General features: G+C 47.2%; 7 protein-coding genes across 7 annotated transcripts; 4 read left to right on the plus strand and 3 right to left on the minus strand.

Annotated features, from left to right (window-relative positions):
* The first annotated feature begins 1 nt into the window (after position 1).
* On the plus strand, positions 2-2,059 carry cbf5 (pseudouridine synthase CBF5). Its single transcript, XM_040834104.1, has 6 exons — positions 2-227; positions 305-461; positions 522-1,153; positions 1,206-1,432; positions 1,491-1,658; positions 1,714-2,059. The coding sequence occupies exons 1-6, from the start codon at positions 122-124 to the stop codon at positions 1,966-1,968; spliced, it is 1,545 nt and encodes a 514-aa protein (XP_040694987.1). The 5' UTR covers positions 2-121; the 3' UTR covers positions 1,969-2,059.
* Positions 2,060-2,213: 154 nt separating this feature from the next.
* ASPWEDRAFT_34833 (FYV10 family protein) lies at positions 2,214-4,235 on the plus strand. The gene is made up of 4 exons (XM_040834105.1): positions 2,214-2,409; positions 2,466-3,005; positions 3,079-3,273; positions 3,333-4,235. The coding sequence occupies exons 1-4, from the start codon at positions 2,356-2,358 to the stop codon at positions 3,762-3,764; spliced, it is 1,221 nt and encodes a 406-aa protein (XP_040694988.1). The 5' UTR covers positions 2,214-2,355; the 3' UTR covers positions 3,765-4,235.
* ASPWEDRAFT_56462 (25S rRNA (uracil2634-N3)-methyltransferase) lies at positions 3,829-5,447 on the minus strand (the record flags this gene model as incomplete). Its single annotated transcript, XM_040838290.1, has 3 exons — positions 5,133-5,447; positions 4,658-4,832; positions 3,829-4,603 (listed from the first exon to the last, which is right to left on the minus strand). Exons 1-3 carry the CDS (start codon positions 5,356-5,358, stop codon positions 3,829-3,831), a joined length of 1,176 nt encoding a protein of 391 aa, XP_040694989.1. The 5' UTR covers positions 5,359-5,447.
* A 718-nt stretch (positions 5,448-6,165) lies between these two features.
* gmtA (GDP-mannose transporter) lies at positions 6,166-7,529 on the minus strand (the record flags this gene model as incomplete). Its single annotated transcript, XM_040827429.1, has 4 exons — positions 6,166-6,608; positions 6,681-7,052; positions 7,130-7,217; positions 7,302-7,529. The coding sequence occupies 4 exons, from the start codon at positions 7,527-7,529 to the stop codon at positions 6,166-6,168; spliced, it is 1,131 nt and encodes a 376-aa protein (XP_040694990.1).
* Positions 7,530-8,205: 676 nt separating this feature from the next.
* On the plus strand, positions 8,206-9,619 carry ASPWEDRAFT_34835 (thioredoxin domain-containing protein). The gene has a single exon (XM_040834106.1). The coding sequence runs from the start codon at positions 8,541-8,543 to the stop codon at positions 9,252-9,254; it is 714 nt and encodes a 237-aa protein (XP_040694991.1). The 5' UTR covers positions 8,206-8,540; the 3' UTR covers positions 9,255-9,619.
* Positions 9,620-10,266: 647 nt separating this feature from the next.
* Positions 10,267-12,008, minus strand: ASPWEDRAFT_167340 (uncharacterized protein; the record flags this gene model as incomplete). The annotated part of the gene is made up of 2 exons (XM_040830134.1): positions 10,267-11,800; positions 11,998-12,008. 2 exons carry the CDS (start codon positions 12,006-12,008, stop codon positions 10,267-10,269), a joined length of 1,545 nt encoding a protein of 514 aa, XP_040694992.1.
* A 54-nt stretch (positions 12,009-12,062) lies between these two features.
* Positions 12,063-12,599, plus strand: ASPWEDRAFT_23418 (uncharacterized protein; the record flags this gene model as incomplete). Its single annotated transcript, XM_040832479.1, has 2 exons — positions 12,063-12,313; positions 12,386-12,599. 2 exons carry the CDS (start codon positions 12,063-12,065, stop codon positions 12,597-12,599), a joined length of 465 nt encoding a protein of 154 aa, XP_040694993.1.
* Between the last annotated feature and the right edge of the window lie 170 nt (positions 12,600-12,769).

Genomic DNA, 12,769 nt, shown 5'->3' on the forward strand with positions numbered 1-12,769 from the left:
ACTTCTTCTCGCTAGCGCCAGAATAAAACTTCGGTCTAGCAAGTGCTTTTTTTCCTGCGTTCTTTTCTCAACGCTCACTTGCCTGGCTACCCCCAATTTTCTTCCAGCCAGAATCTTCACAATGGCAGCGGCCAAAGAAGAGATGGATTATACCATCAAGCCAGAGGCTGGTGCATCGAATATTTCGACGTCGGAGTGGCCGCTTCTGCTCAAGAACTATGACCAGCGTAAGTCAATTTTAAAAGACATATTCTTTGTATAATTGTATATATATTATCTGAATACTGATTCCATTTTGCAATAGTCCTCGTTAGGACCGGCCATTTCACTCCAATTCCTGCCGGTTGCGCTCCTCTCAAGCGTGACTTGAAGTCTTACATCAACTCCGGTGTTATCAACCTTGACAAGCCTTCCAACCCATCCAGTCATGAAGTTGTCGCTTGGATGAAGAGAATTTTGAGGTATTTACCACTACCCGAAACTTTATACACGGTCGAATGCTAAACCCCACGTTTGTGAAGGGCCGAAAAGACTGGACACAGTGGAACCCTGGACCCCAAGGTCACTGGTTGCTTGATTGTCTGCGTTGACCGTGCCACTCGTCTCGTCAAGTCGCAACAAGGCGCAGGAAAGGAATATGTTTGCGTGATTCGTCTTCATGACAAGATCCCTGGTGGCGAGGCCCAATTCAAGCGTGCGCTGGAGACTTTGACCGGTGCCCTTTTCCAGCGCCCACCTTTGATCTCTGCTGTCAAGCGCCAGCTCCGTATCAGAACCATCCACGAGAGCAAGGTTTTCGAATTCGACAATGACAGACATCTCGGTGTTTTCTGGGTCAGCTGCGAAGCAGGAACATACATCCGAACCCTGTGTGTCCACCTTGGTCTCTTGCTTGGTGTTGGTGCACACATGCAGGAGCTCCGACGTGTCCGTAGTGGTGCCATGGATGAGAACAAGGGCTTGGTGACTCTGCACGATGTGATGGATGCTCAGTGGATGTACGACAACCAGCGCGATGAGTCGTACCTGCGGAAGGTCATTCACCCTCTAGAGAGTCTCCTCACAACGTACAAGCGTATCGTCGTCAAGGATAGTGCCGTGAATGCTGTTTGCTATGGCGCCAAACTCATGATCCCCGGTCTTCTTCGTTTTGGTAAGCCTATATCCGACACGATGTATTATCCGGTTTGCTAACTTGTCCCCAGAGGCTGGTATCGATGTCAATGAAGAGGTTGTTCTCATGACCACCAAGGGTGAGGCTATCGCAATTGGTATCGCCCAGATGTCTACTGTCGAGCTCTCGACCTGCGACCACGGTGTTGTCGCCAAGGTCAAGCGCTGTATCATGGAGCGTGACCTTTACCCTCGCAGATGGGGCTTGGGTCCCATTGCTCTGGAGAAGAAGAAGCTCAAGTCCGCTGGAAAGCTTGATGTGAGTTTTCCATCTTACCTACCATCAAGGCGTTGACAGTCACTGACAATCTCTGTAGAAATACGGTCGGACCAACGAGGCCACCCCTGCCAAGTGGAAGAGCGACTACAAGGACTACAGCGCACCGGAGGACGCCTCAGAGGCGCAGCCAGCAACCGAGAATGTCTCCAAGGAGGAGCCGGTGGATGCACCGAATGAGACTCCGTCGTCTCCAAACAAGATGGAGGTCGATGACGACAAAGATGAGAAGAAACGCAAGAGACACGAGGGCGAAACCGCAGAGGAGCGAGCCGAGCGCAAGCGCAAGAAGAAGGAGAAGAAGGAGAAGAAGGAACGAAGAAAGTCCAAGCAAGACAAGGAGGACAGCGATGACAGCGATTAAAGCTTTTCAGGAATTCCCTTGCCTGACTCCGATCGCGAAGCGTTCCCACCATGAAAATGTTGCCGCGCTATCGAGTGTTCTTCTGTCAGGGATTTGTCAGGGCGTATTTCCTGTAACATACATTTGTTTCTTTTATATCGGAGTCCTGGGTTGAAAAGGGAATCAATTTTGATTGTTCTGCTATTTGAATCGTTTGCTTTAGGTTTAGTTTTGAGTGAACAGAACTTGTATTCCAGATGTTTGAATTTTAAAAATCCTCTTGAGACGCTTAATATCCCTCACTATGTTCAATTTATCTCAATAAGTGACGCGTACTGTGATGATTGGCCTAGGTGAGAGGTGTCGTGACCTTACCGATGTCTCCGCATCCAACAAGTGGAGTGACATGCTACCTTTATCCTCCCCTCCCTCTGCAAGTTTGAAGCCCACCAACCGATCAGGGGTGCAACTTGCCAATACTTTGACCTTTCCAGTATAATTTTTTTTTAGAAAATCGAATCAAGGAAACCTTCTCTATACCGCAGAATACGTTTTGGGCATCATGGCTGCAGAACTCACGTCAACCAAGCTCAATGCGGAGAACCAGCTTCTCTTGGTATGGTACCTTTTCTGTTTGCTCCCCCCCCCTCTTCTAACGTCTTTTCATCCTAGGACCAACCGCTTCTTCGATTACCCCATGAGCTTGCACGACGAAATTTCAAATCGGTACAGCGGATCGTGGAGCGCGAAAAGGAATATGTCGTTCCGGCACTGAAGGAGGCAGCCAATGCTTCCATGTCGGGCACTCAGACTCCAGAACAGACCCTTGCTGCCTTGGATGCTATGATATATCGCATGCAGACGCTGAAACGTAAAATGGAAACCCTACAGGAAGAAGAGAAAAAGATACACGGTCAGTCAAGAAGACGTATACAGCATCTGGAAGGTCTTCACCAGATTCCTAACTTGGCGGATGTCAAGTACGATCAGTGGTCAAGGATCAGACTGGATAGGCTGGTGGTAGATCATATGCTACGTTCTGGCTATCCTGAGAGTGCGAAGCAGTTAGCCAAGGAGAAGGACATTGAAGATCTTGTAGACCTCAACGTCTTCGTGCAGTGCCAGCGAGTTGCGGAGAGTCTACGTCTGGGCGAAACAAAAGATGCATTGCAGTGGTGCGGTGAGAATAAAGCGGCCCTGAAGAAAAGCCAGGTATGTCTGGTGTTTTTCCTACATTTCGCTTATGCATGAATCGAACTATCCTGAGCTGACTCGATATATACAGTATAATTTAGAGTTCGAATTGCGGTTACAGCAATACATCGAAATGATTCGGACTGGAGATAAGCGAAATTTTGTTGACGCTATGATGCATGCGAAGAGATATCTCACCCCATATATTGAAACCCAATCGACAGAAATCCACCGAGCTGCAGGTCTGCTCGCGTTTCCCCCGGATACGAAAGCTGATCCCTACAGGGTATGCACAAATTCCAGCATTTTACTTTGTGGGTGCTGAGCTGACAACCAATTTTGTAGTCAATGTATTCCCCAGATCGATGGACTTACCTTTCCAATCTCTTTATCCGCACTCATCATGAACTTCTGTCCCTGCCGTCGCGCCCATTGTTGCACATTGCTTTATCTGCTGGGCTATCAGCCCTCAAGACGCCATCATGTCATTCGGAATTCACTTCTTCTAGCTCAAATTCTTTGTCTACCACCACGTCCGTCTGCCCTATATGCTCCACAGAGTTAAATGAGCTGGCACGGAATATGCCATATGCACACCACACAAAGAGCTATGTTGAGAGTGACCCTATAGTTTTGCCAAATGGCAGAGTATACGGCCAACAGCGACTATTGGAGATGAGCAAGAAAGTCGGAGGTATTGAACCAGGCACGGTCAAAGATCCTACAACAGGCGAAGTTTTCGATGAAGTTGATATGAAGAAGGTTTACATCATGTAAATCATGGATCATACGGGTCAAATGTCCTGAAGACGGTGTAATGCTGGGCTCATTGTTCACTGGTTTAATCACTATCTTCACTATCGGATTCATTTCTTGGTCTCTTTTTGGCACTGACACCTGTCTTCGAATTCCGATTATTCCTTGTGACACCATGCCCGTCGTCCTGCTTCACCTCGAAGACGTACATTCTTGCTTCTCTGTCCTCTCCTCGCCAGCCGCCTCTCCCACCGTGTTTGCCTTCAACTTCGCCTAGAGTCCGCGCATGCGAGTATTTCTGGTAAGAGGCCCACGGGAACTTGAAGCTAGTGACAACACGTAAACCTGCATGCCGGGCGAGGTCTCTAATGTTCCACAGTGTATAAGGCTCACCCTCGAACATAGTCACTAGGATTTGCCCCGGCTCGGTTCTGATTTTGCTCTTCATTTGCTCCGTGACATTCTCAGCTGCACTTCCCTCGCTATCCTCGTCGGCTTCTGAGTCACTCTCATCACTGAACTCCCAATCCTCATCGTCATCGTGGATTTCAGGGGGTAATGACAATAATGGCACACATGCCTTAAAAAAGGCCACAAGGAGCTCTTGGTTTGCCCGAACTTGGCGATTCACATCTGTCGACAGACCACCAACATGGGGGAAATTAAAACAAATTAAATCCCAGGGCCCACCTTTGGGGGTAGAAGATGATTGATTATTATGCTTATGCCATGCAGGGCGTTTAGGCTCCGGTCGTGGGAAACCAGTGCGAATATCCTTTCCACCGCCAGTAGGCAGACCAAGTTTCCGCGCATCGACTGAGAAAAGGACTTTGGGTCCACGGTGTTTTTGTTTGGGGTCACTGTTACCTGGGGTACTCAGTGTATCTGTGTCATTGTGCTCCTTTCTGTTTAGCTTTTCTTCCTGTTCATCGGTGCCTTTTCTACCAGAGAAACCGGTGAGAATGTCTTTCAGATGATCCTCCACCTGCGGATACTTCTCACAGAGTTTTGCTTTGGGGTCGTAGCAGGTAGCAAGGACATCTCTGCAACGATGCTGGACGACCAAAGAACGGGCGAAGGAAAAATCCCCTGCTCGACCTACGTTAGGTGACGGTTGAACCATAATTTTTTAAACATGAAATGGAAAAAGCAATGTATGGGAAATAGGGTGACAGCCGGGAGGGGGGCAATGGGCTTTGATACTATCTTTGCCCGGGAAAATGCACCCTTCTCTAGACTGAGTGTGGGCATGATAGATTACTATAATCCGAACACATATCTTATTTATGGCCCAGATATTTCGAAATATAAAGCAATGAATTTAAGACTCGAGCTCGAGCCCCCCTCTCTTACCCCCCAAAAAATAAAAAGAAGAATTATGGCACCCACCTTCACCAATTAGTAAAATCCGATCTCTTTTCCCAAACGGTATGACTGGCCGCCGTTGCTGCTGATTTTTTTGTTTGCCGTTGTTGTTGCCATTCGATTTGCCCGACGATGTAGATAGTTTGGAAAAAGTGTGCATTTTTCGCCCTTTCTTGGATTGGGCACCATTGCCATCGCCACGTGGTGGGTTATGGGAATTTGGGATCCGCGCTTTCTTTGATTTGGGCATGGTCGTCTTATAAATAATAATACAGTGCTTTGTGTGGTCTCTTGTAACGGGAGATATATTATATATATATAGACGGAGGTGGTCAGGAGAGAACTGGAAAAAAAGATCTAGCCGTGCACGGTCAATATAAGTTCCGAGAAACCGCCATAAATTGACGAAGATAACCCTCAAGTGTATAATTAAACTCTATTTAGTTTAAATGTATAGGAATATAGATATGAATCGAGAATCAAAACGCTTTCTATAACCCTATTAAAGAGAATAAAAAAATAAAAAAAAGAAATCTGGTATATACAAAAATAGTGGCCCTTCTCTTTTCATCCAACATCAAGAAAGATCTATCTGGAATATAATCGCATTCCAGTCCTGAATAGAACAGCAGGTAAGAAACACACGCCTTGGCCACGTACCATTAACCAACATGGACAATTACTAGATAGTACTCGCAATAAACTGCGCAATCTGCGCAACAGAAGAGGCAAAAACAGCCAGATGAACAGAAGGACAAGAAAAGGAAAAGAAGCCCTCCTGATAGATCAATATGTGAAGGTAGAATACAGAAAATGCCACCCAACACCCCGCCAAAGTATAATGGTAATTGATCAATCAATAACCGTTCAAACTACCCTAGCTGAAAAAGAAACGTGAGTCATGTATCACATACGGTGATCCTCATCATTGAGACAGAATAGAACCAAAGGGGAGAGTTTTGAGTTTAAGTTGGCAATCGCATAGTTGCTCAAGATGTTTGAGTGGGTGTCACGACCAACGTTCCGTCTAACCACCCACCGCTGCCTTCTCTCTTCTTTAAGATCGTAGCGAATCTCTCATGCTCTGGCTGCTAGCACTGACAAGAGGGTTTGCAGTAGGCAGGGAACCAGTCTTCGGCTTGGCACTTTGCTTGATCTTAGCAACCGCGTAGACGATTCCACTGATGAAACCCACGACAATGGCAGAGACACTGGGGAAGGTCACAGGTGCATCGAAGAAAATCAAACCGGAGACCGCAATAGGCAGCTTGTTGAGAGCGCCCACCATGGAGTAGGTGGTCGAAGAGGTCACACGGACACACCAGGCGGAGGTGTAGGAAATGAACACCGAGGAAAGACCGGACAGGATCATGGCGAACCAAATACCGCTGCGATCGGTGGGGGGGAAGTTGCGGTCAACGTTGGTGGATGACCAGTCTTCGACGAAGAAGGTCAAAACCACAAGGACGGGGATCGACAGAAGATTGTTGTAGTACATGGCTGAATGGGTGGAGTGTCAGACAAAAAGTTCCTTAGATACACTATAACGGAAGAGAAAGAAAGCAAACATACTGTCGAAATCCTTGAAGTTGGTCAACTTGATTCTCTTGCGCATCCCCAAAACATAGGAGGAAGTGCAGAGGCAATTGATCATCATCCAAATATATCCGGCGTTCAGTGTCGAGACCCTGGCGGTTGCATCACTGGTACTCTCAACGGCATGCTTAATGTCGGCCCATGCGGCGATGATGGAGCTCACAACCATGAGTCCAAAGGAGAACAAGGTAAGACCGGTGACGGAGCCACCGAACCAGAGCACCTCACCGTAGGCAATGAGGATAATCGTCAAGTTCTTGAAAATGGTGTATACCGGAATCGAAAGAAACTGGAGGGCCTTGGAGCCAGTGTAGATCATGCCGATCAAAAGCAAGGTGATGGGAAACCCTATATTAAAAATAAAAATAAAAAACAGCGTTAATTCGTCTCTTGCGGTTCCACCGGGCTCACTCAGGGACACCTACACTTTTTGGCCTCGTCGGAATTGAAATCACGGAATGTTATCAGGCCAAATGTCTTGCATGTCTGAATCGCAACGATACAGACGAGGGACTGGCCAACAGTCAGCTCAATTTCGTGTATTAGCTAGGCATCATAGTCCTAGCCCTTCTTTTCTACCAACCACCCCAAACATACCTGAACACAGAGCAAGAAGAAATTGAGGTTGAAACCAGTGCCCGACAGAACATATTTGTTCATAACGGTCATCATAATAGAAGATCCGCAGTACGCCAGCACCGGCAGGATGGGATTGTTGCTCGGTGCGCTTCTGGGCTGGGGAGGCGGCGGCAGAGGTGCCTCAAAGGTCTTACTCCCCTGATCCATCTGAATCGTGAAATCGTCCGTTTTCTTGTCTTCTGCCATTTTGCTGGTTGTGACGCTTATTTGGGAAGAGAGAAAACAAGGATAAAAAAGAAAGTCGGAAACCGGTGGTGAAATTCGACGACGTAGAGGACAAACAGACGGTACACGGAGGAAGTGTAGTACACGGGCTTCTGAACGAAAAAAGGAGCAAACGAGAAGCGACTAGTTAGGAGAAACTAAAAAAAAAAAAAAGAAAAGAACGAATGTGAGAATGGAGGCAAATCTCCCTGGATGGGGACCAGACAGTCTGGGCGTATGGAGACAGAGTCGAGAAGAAACAGAGAAACCGTCAGAAGAAAGTCACATCTGGAAAGAGAACTTTGGGCTCTGGAGATTAATTGGAAGAATGGGAGACGTTCCGGAAGCGGCTTTGATTGGGGCGGATCTTGCTGACTGAGCGTGTTTCACCCTGAGTTTTGATATGCGATGAATATAGGATTTGCAGGAGTTGCAGATGATGCAGGATAATCATAAATCTCCAGGAAGATCATTCTACTATGAGTAAATCGAGATGGAATAACTGTGCCCCATACCCCGTAGTTTCACCTGGATGCTCCTCTGTTCTGAACCAGTTTGCATGCTAGACATTCCTTGTACTTGTAAAGATCTGGCGGTGATTCTGTTCTACAGCCATGCAGTGTGTAATGATCAGCTCTCTCTATTAGCAGAAAAGAGAAAAAAAAAAAAAAAAAAAAGACTATGGTACATACGCAGGGTCTAAAAATATATCTGTGAATTATTCGTTAAATGTTGAATGGCAGATATGAATATCCATCTCCTTCCTGTACACTACTTCCCGAGCGCACGAGGAACAGTAACTACTATCATCCATCATTATTGAATATTGACCCTCTACTCCACACATTCAACCCTCCCCTACCTATTCAATTTCCCGGCCTATTATTATTTTTTATAAAAGGCACCATTATACCAATCTAGTTGTCTTGAATCTCCCCTTTATCCAACCGTGTGGAAGTCTACAGAAATTCTTCTCTCCATAAAAAAGATACTATGAATCGTGACCACGAGCACAGAAATCGCACTCGAGATCAAGATGACGACTCAGACTCGGATGCTCTCTTCGAAGCCCTCGAAAATGAAGACGACTCGGCATACCGTGCCCAACGCATCGAGCAACTCAACGCCGAATTCTCCTCCGCAAAAACAAACCGTGATCCTTCCTCCTCCGCGGGGCCAACCCTCGTGAATAATGACAGTCTGTACCCCACCCTAAGCAGCGACCAGGCCCTACTAGACTTCACCACCCAGACCCATCGCTGCGTGGTTCATTTCGCTCATCCGGATTTCGCCCGATGTACGGTGATGGACGAACATCTTCAGGCGTTGGCTGCTCGGCACTACGAAGTGCGATTCGCTCGGGTCGATGTGCGTCATACCCCCTTTGTCGTGGAGAAATTGAGCATTCGAGTCTTGCCATGTGTCATCGGCTTCAAGGATGGACTGGGTATTGAGCGTGTGCTCGGGTTTGAGGGTCTGGGGTCTGGCGGCGAGGATGGGACCGAAGGGTTCAACACCACAACGCTGGAAAAGAGACTTCTACACAAAGGCATTTTGGCCAAATCGAAGATCAAGGCGGATGACCAGGGCTCAGATGATGACAGTGGCAGCGATGACGATGGTGGAAAACGAAGGAACAATCCTAGACGAGGTGCAATCCGAAGTGGAAACAAGCGGGATGATAATGATGACGACGATTGGGAATAAAGGAAAGGGACTGGGAGATTTATTGGCAACATAATAAAAAGCATTTGCATTTATTTCCTGGGGGGGTGCCCTTATTTTGAATTATCTCCATGCCGGACGACCAGGGTCTAAATATAAAGATGAACATATGTAATAAATATCTAGTTATAATGCTGTAACATATGTAATCAGTGAAGTCTGTCTGTACACAGAATCTACTGCCACAGTGCATTGAACATTTCGACTTTTAGTACAAACCCAAGGTCACAACGGATCAGGTATTGTCATTTGATATAGCATCGATGGGTAAACACATGCAGAGAACATCGTAGAACAAAGTCTTTGAAGTCTCCAACAAAAAGAAAAAAGAAAAAAAAAAAAAAAAAAACCACTAAACGCCAATCTGACCTCAAGGTGATGCCAAAGAAAAGGGCGGAGGGAAAGCGAGACGTCATATTTCTCGTCAGCTATCAAATCGACACTTGCAAAAACGAAACACCAATATTGCTCCACACACACACACACACACAGAATAGACCATGGAATAATCACAGCCGGATCGTAGGTTGACACCGCAAAGAAAGCCGGAAGGTGGGAATGATGTAGAATTGAAGAGAAGCGAAATGGAAATAGAACAAGACGCACTCGGAGGAGACTAATACTGCATGGTCATCAAGGTAAAGTTACAGACAATATGGATGAAAACAGGATCAAAAGAAACCATCTCGAATGAAAAAAAAAAAAAAAAAAAAAAGAAAAGAAAAGAAAAGAAAAATATGAAAATAAAAATAAAAACCAGGGAAAAGAGGTAGACTCCTCGGAAACACAGAACAAAATCTCACGAGAATGATAGAGAAAAGAGTTATAAATCTATACAAGGGGGCAGGTCAGAACAGTCTTACACACAAATCCATAAGCTCGAAATAAGCGCTATTACAGTTCAACTGTGAATGAGCAAAATAAAACAAAAAGCTCCTTGGGAACCTAAAATTGTAGAAACCGATCATCTTGGACATAACGCACCGAGGCCAGTTTAGATGGCCACATTTTTCATCTCGCCCAAGACTTCCGAGTCCAAGGCAGCTTCCGGTTCCTGATTCGATTCATGCTTTTCTGCTTTTTCTGGCTCCGAAGATTTTTGGTCATTCTCCTTTGCCAAAAAGCCCTCGTTCTCCTTCCCGGATATTTGTGGTGTTGCTACCTCCATCAGATCCTGATCTTGGGACTCTTTTGCGTTCTCTTTGGAGGACTCGACAGGCAGTTCAGTATCCGCACTGGTGTTCACAGGACTCGGAGCTTCTTCAGTAACACGGGCAAGAGGACTGGAGACGCCAAACTGTGTCTTGGGGCTTTGAGTAGATCCGCGATTGGGGAAACGGTGCGGCGATCTTCCGCGTTCTTCACCAGCTGTCGGACTCCCGTAGGGAGACTCTTTCCCGGACTTGCCGCCAGTACTAAGCCCAAGCCCATTTGGACCCTTGCGACGAGGGGGCCTCCGGCCGTACTTCTGGTCTGTTCTCCAGCGGAGAATTTCCAAGTATGGAGGCTCGACATTTTGAGCTCTGAACTCCTTCAACTTGAGCTCGTTGGTTTCTTCATCCACAATAACCTTGCCACTGCAAATATCATCCGCCATCACCGCAAGGAAAGCCGACCAGGACCGAGCGACAACGTATTTGCAATCGTAATCACGGCCGAAGATGATGACCTGGCCCCATTTTCCAGCAGGCCCAGGGGCCAGATCAATGGCAATGTAGTTACCACCCCAATCGCGCGCAAGGGGAATCCAAGCAGTGTGTGAGTAGGCCTTCTGAACTGCACCAGGAGGCTGGGAATCCTGGCGTTCAAGGAGATCCTGTTTCCACAACGGATTCGATGTTTGTGGAGGGGGTATGGAGGATGAGGAGCTTGCCGTGGCTTTAGGAAGGGGAGTATTCACCATGGTTGCGCCGCTGAGGATCTCTTCGTTGACGGTCCTCCAGTTCCTCCATTCCTGAACAATTTCCTCACAGTCCAAAAGCATACAGCTGAAGATAACTCCCGTGGGCAAACCTGGGCGTTCCTGGCCGTCATGGGCCATCAGAGATTCCCGAACCTCTAGTGGAAGGCTGCAATCCAATTCATGCTCCAACTCATTGATGTCATTCTGGGTGCAACCTTCACATAGGTTATCGAAAAGTTCTTCGTAGTTGCGCTCCAGCCATCGGTCGATCTTTCTCCACGAGTGGCCTACCGGGGGAGGAGGCGGGGCACCGTCATGGAAACTCTGCATCTGGATCTCACCAGCACCATCTGCTCCTTGATCATTCGATCTTCTCTTTTGAGAAGAAAGCGACCTCATTCCCGGAGAGTAAGGGCGGGTAGGAGAACCGACACCTGTAGGAGAGCCAGACCAGCCATTGGAGTTCGAGCTTGTTGAGGCCTTGGGTTGGTCGTCCTCATAGGGGTTTGTCAAATCGGGACGGGATTCAATGGCGCTCGTTGCAATGGAGGTCAGAGGGTCGTGGCGACTTTGACTAAGAGGAACATGTCTGCCAGTTCGATAAGGGGAATCGTGGGACGCATGTCTGTCATACGAAGTCATAGTATGCCAGAAAGAGCGCCATGCTGAATTAAAACTGTTGAAAGCCAACGAATTAACACCGGTTTGATTCAAAAAATCTTTTTCTTCTTCCTTTTACGTATAATGAAAAGAAAGTGTTCTTTCTTTGCTCTCACTCTTTAGAAAAGAGTTTGAGGTTAACGGGAAAAAAACAATACTTACACGTTCGCCATCGTGGACGCTCAGTCGGACAGGCGTGAAGTGATGGCAAAGAAATACCAGGACCTATGAACACCGAAGGCGGGTCATTGGAGGTGGTGATGGTCGAGTCCGATAAGGTGGATGAAATAGACGGGGCAAGACAGAAAGCAAGGGAGGGGTGGTTGGAAGAAGTTTTGCCAAAGAGAGAGAGACAGAGGAGTGGACGACAGGGCGTTGGCTACTACTGTACCAAGGATGACCTGAGCGTCCGGAGTACGGGTAGGAAGGAAGTGGAACAAAGGAGAGAGAGGGAGACGATGGAATGGATCAAGGGAGGGTGGATGGATATATTGAGAAATCGCTGATTGATGGAAAAGACGAAGACGATGATGATGATAACGATTTTCAGGGAAGAAGAAAGAAAGAAGGGGAAAAAAAAAGAGCAAGAAGATTATGAATCTATGATTGGGCTTCTGCGTGCTTTCGCCGTGACTTCTCCTGGCTGGTTAGCGTGCGTGGGCTGGGCGACGCCGGCATCCACGATTTCGCACTGGAGCCCCTGGGAAGGCGCCCGCAAGCAGTGTAACCAACAAGGCGATTATGACGATGCGAATGGAGAATGATATACCCAGACCAGACTCCGCTGGAAGAAAAGATAGAAAACAGAATCGTCTTTGATCGAGAGAGCCAGAATTGCAACAAACAACCGGAAAGGGTGGCTTAAAACGTCCACATTCTTTGGGGTTCCGTCAACGGTGCCATAGACGGATTGTGTACCCCCTTTGGACAGGAA

The sequence above is a fragment of the Aspergillus wentii genome (genome assembly GCF_001890725.1).
Source record: "Aspergillus wentii DTO 134E9 unplaced genomic scaffold ASPWEscaffold_1, whole genome shotgun sequence".
Taxonomy (NCBI): domain Eukaryota; kingdom Fungi; phylum Ascomycota; class Eurotiomycetes; order Eurotiales; family Aspergillaceae; genus Aspergillus; species Aspergillus wentii.

Coding starts and splice junctions, on each gene's coding strand:
- ASPWEDRAFT_34833 (XM_040834105.1), top strand. CDS start 2,356: ATGGCTGCAGAACTCACGTCAACCAAGCTCAATGCGGAGAACCAGCTT. Junction 3,006..3,078: donor CGGCCCTGAAGAAAAGCCAG/GTATGTCTGGTG, acceptor CGATATATACAG/TATAATTTAGAGTTCGAATT. Junction 3,274..3,332: donor CGAAAGCTGATCCCTACAGG/GTATGCACAAAT, acceptor CCAATTTTGTAG/TCAATGTATTCCCCAGATCG.
- ASPWEDRAFT_34835 (XM_040834106.1), top strand. CDS start 8,541: ATGAATCGTGACCACGAGCACAGAAATCGCACTCGAGATCAAGATGAC.
- cbf5 (XM_040834104.1), top strand. CDS start 122: ATGGCAGCGGCCAAAGAAGAGATGGATTATACCATCAAGCCAGAGGCT. Junction 1,154..1,205: donor CCCCGGTCTTCTTCGTTTTG/GTAAGCCTATAT, acceptor ACTTGTCCCCAG/AGGCTGGTATCGATGTCAAT. Junction 1,433..1,490: donor AGTCCGCTGGAAAGCTTGAT/GTGAGTTTTCCA, acceptor CAATCTCTGTAG/AAATACGGTCGGACCAACGA.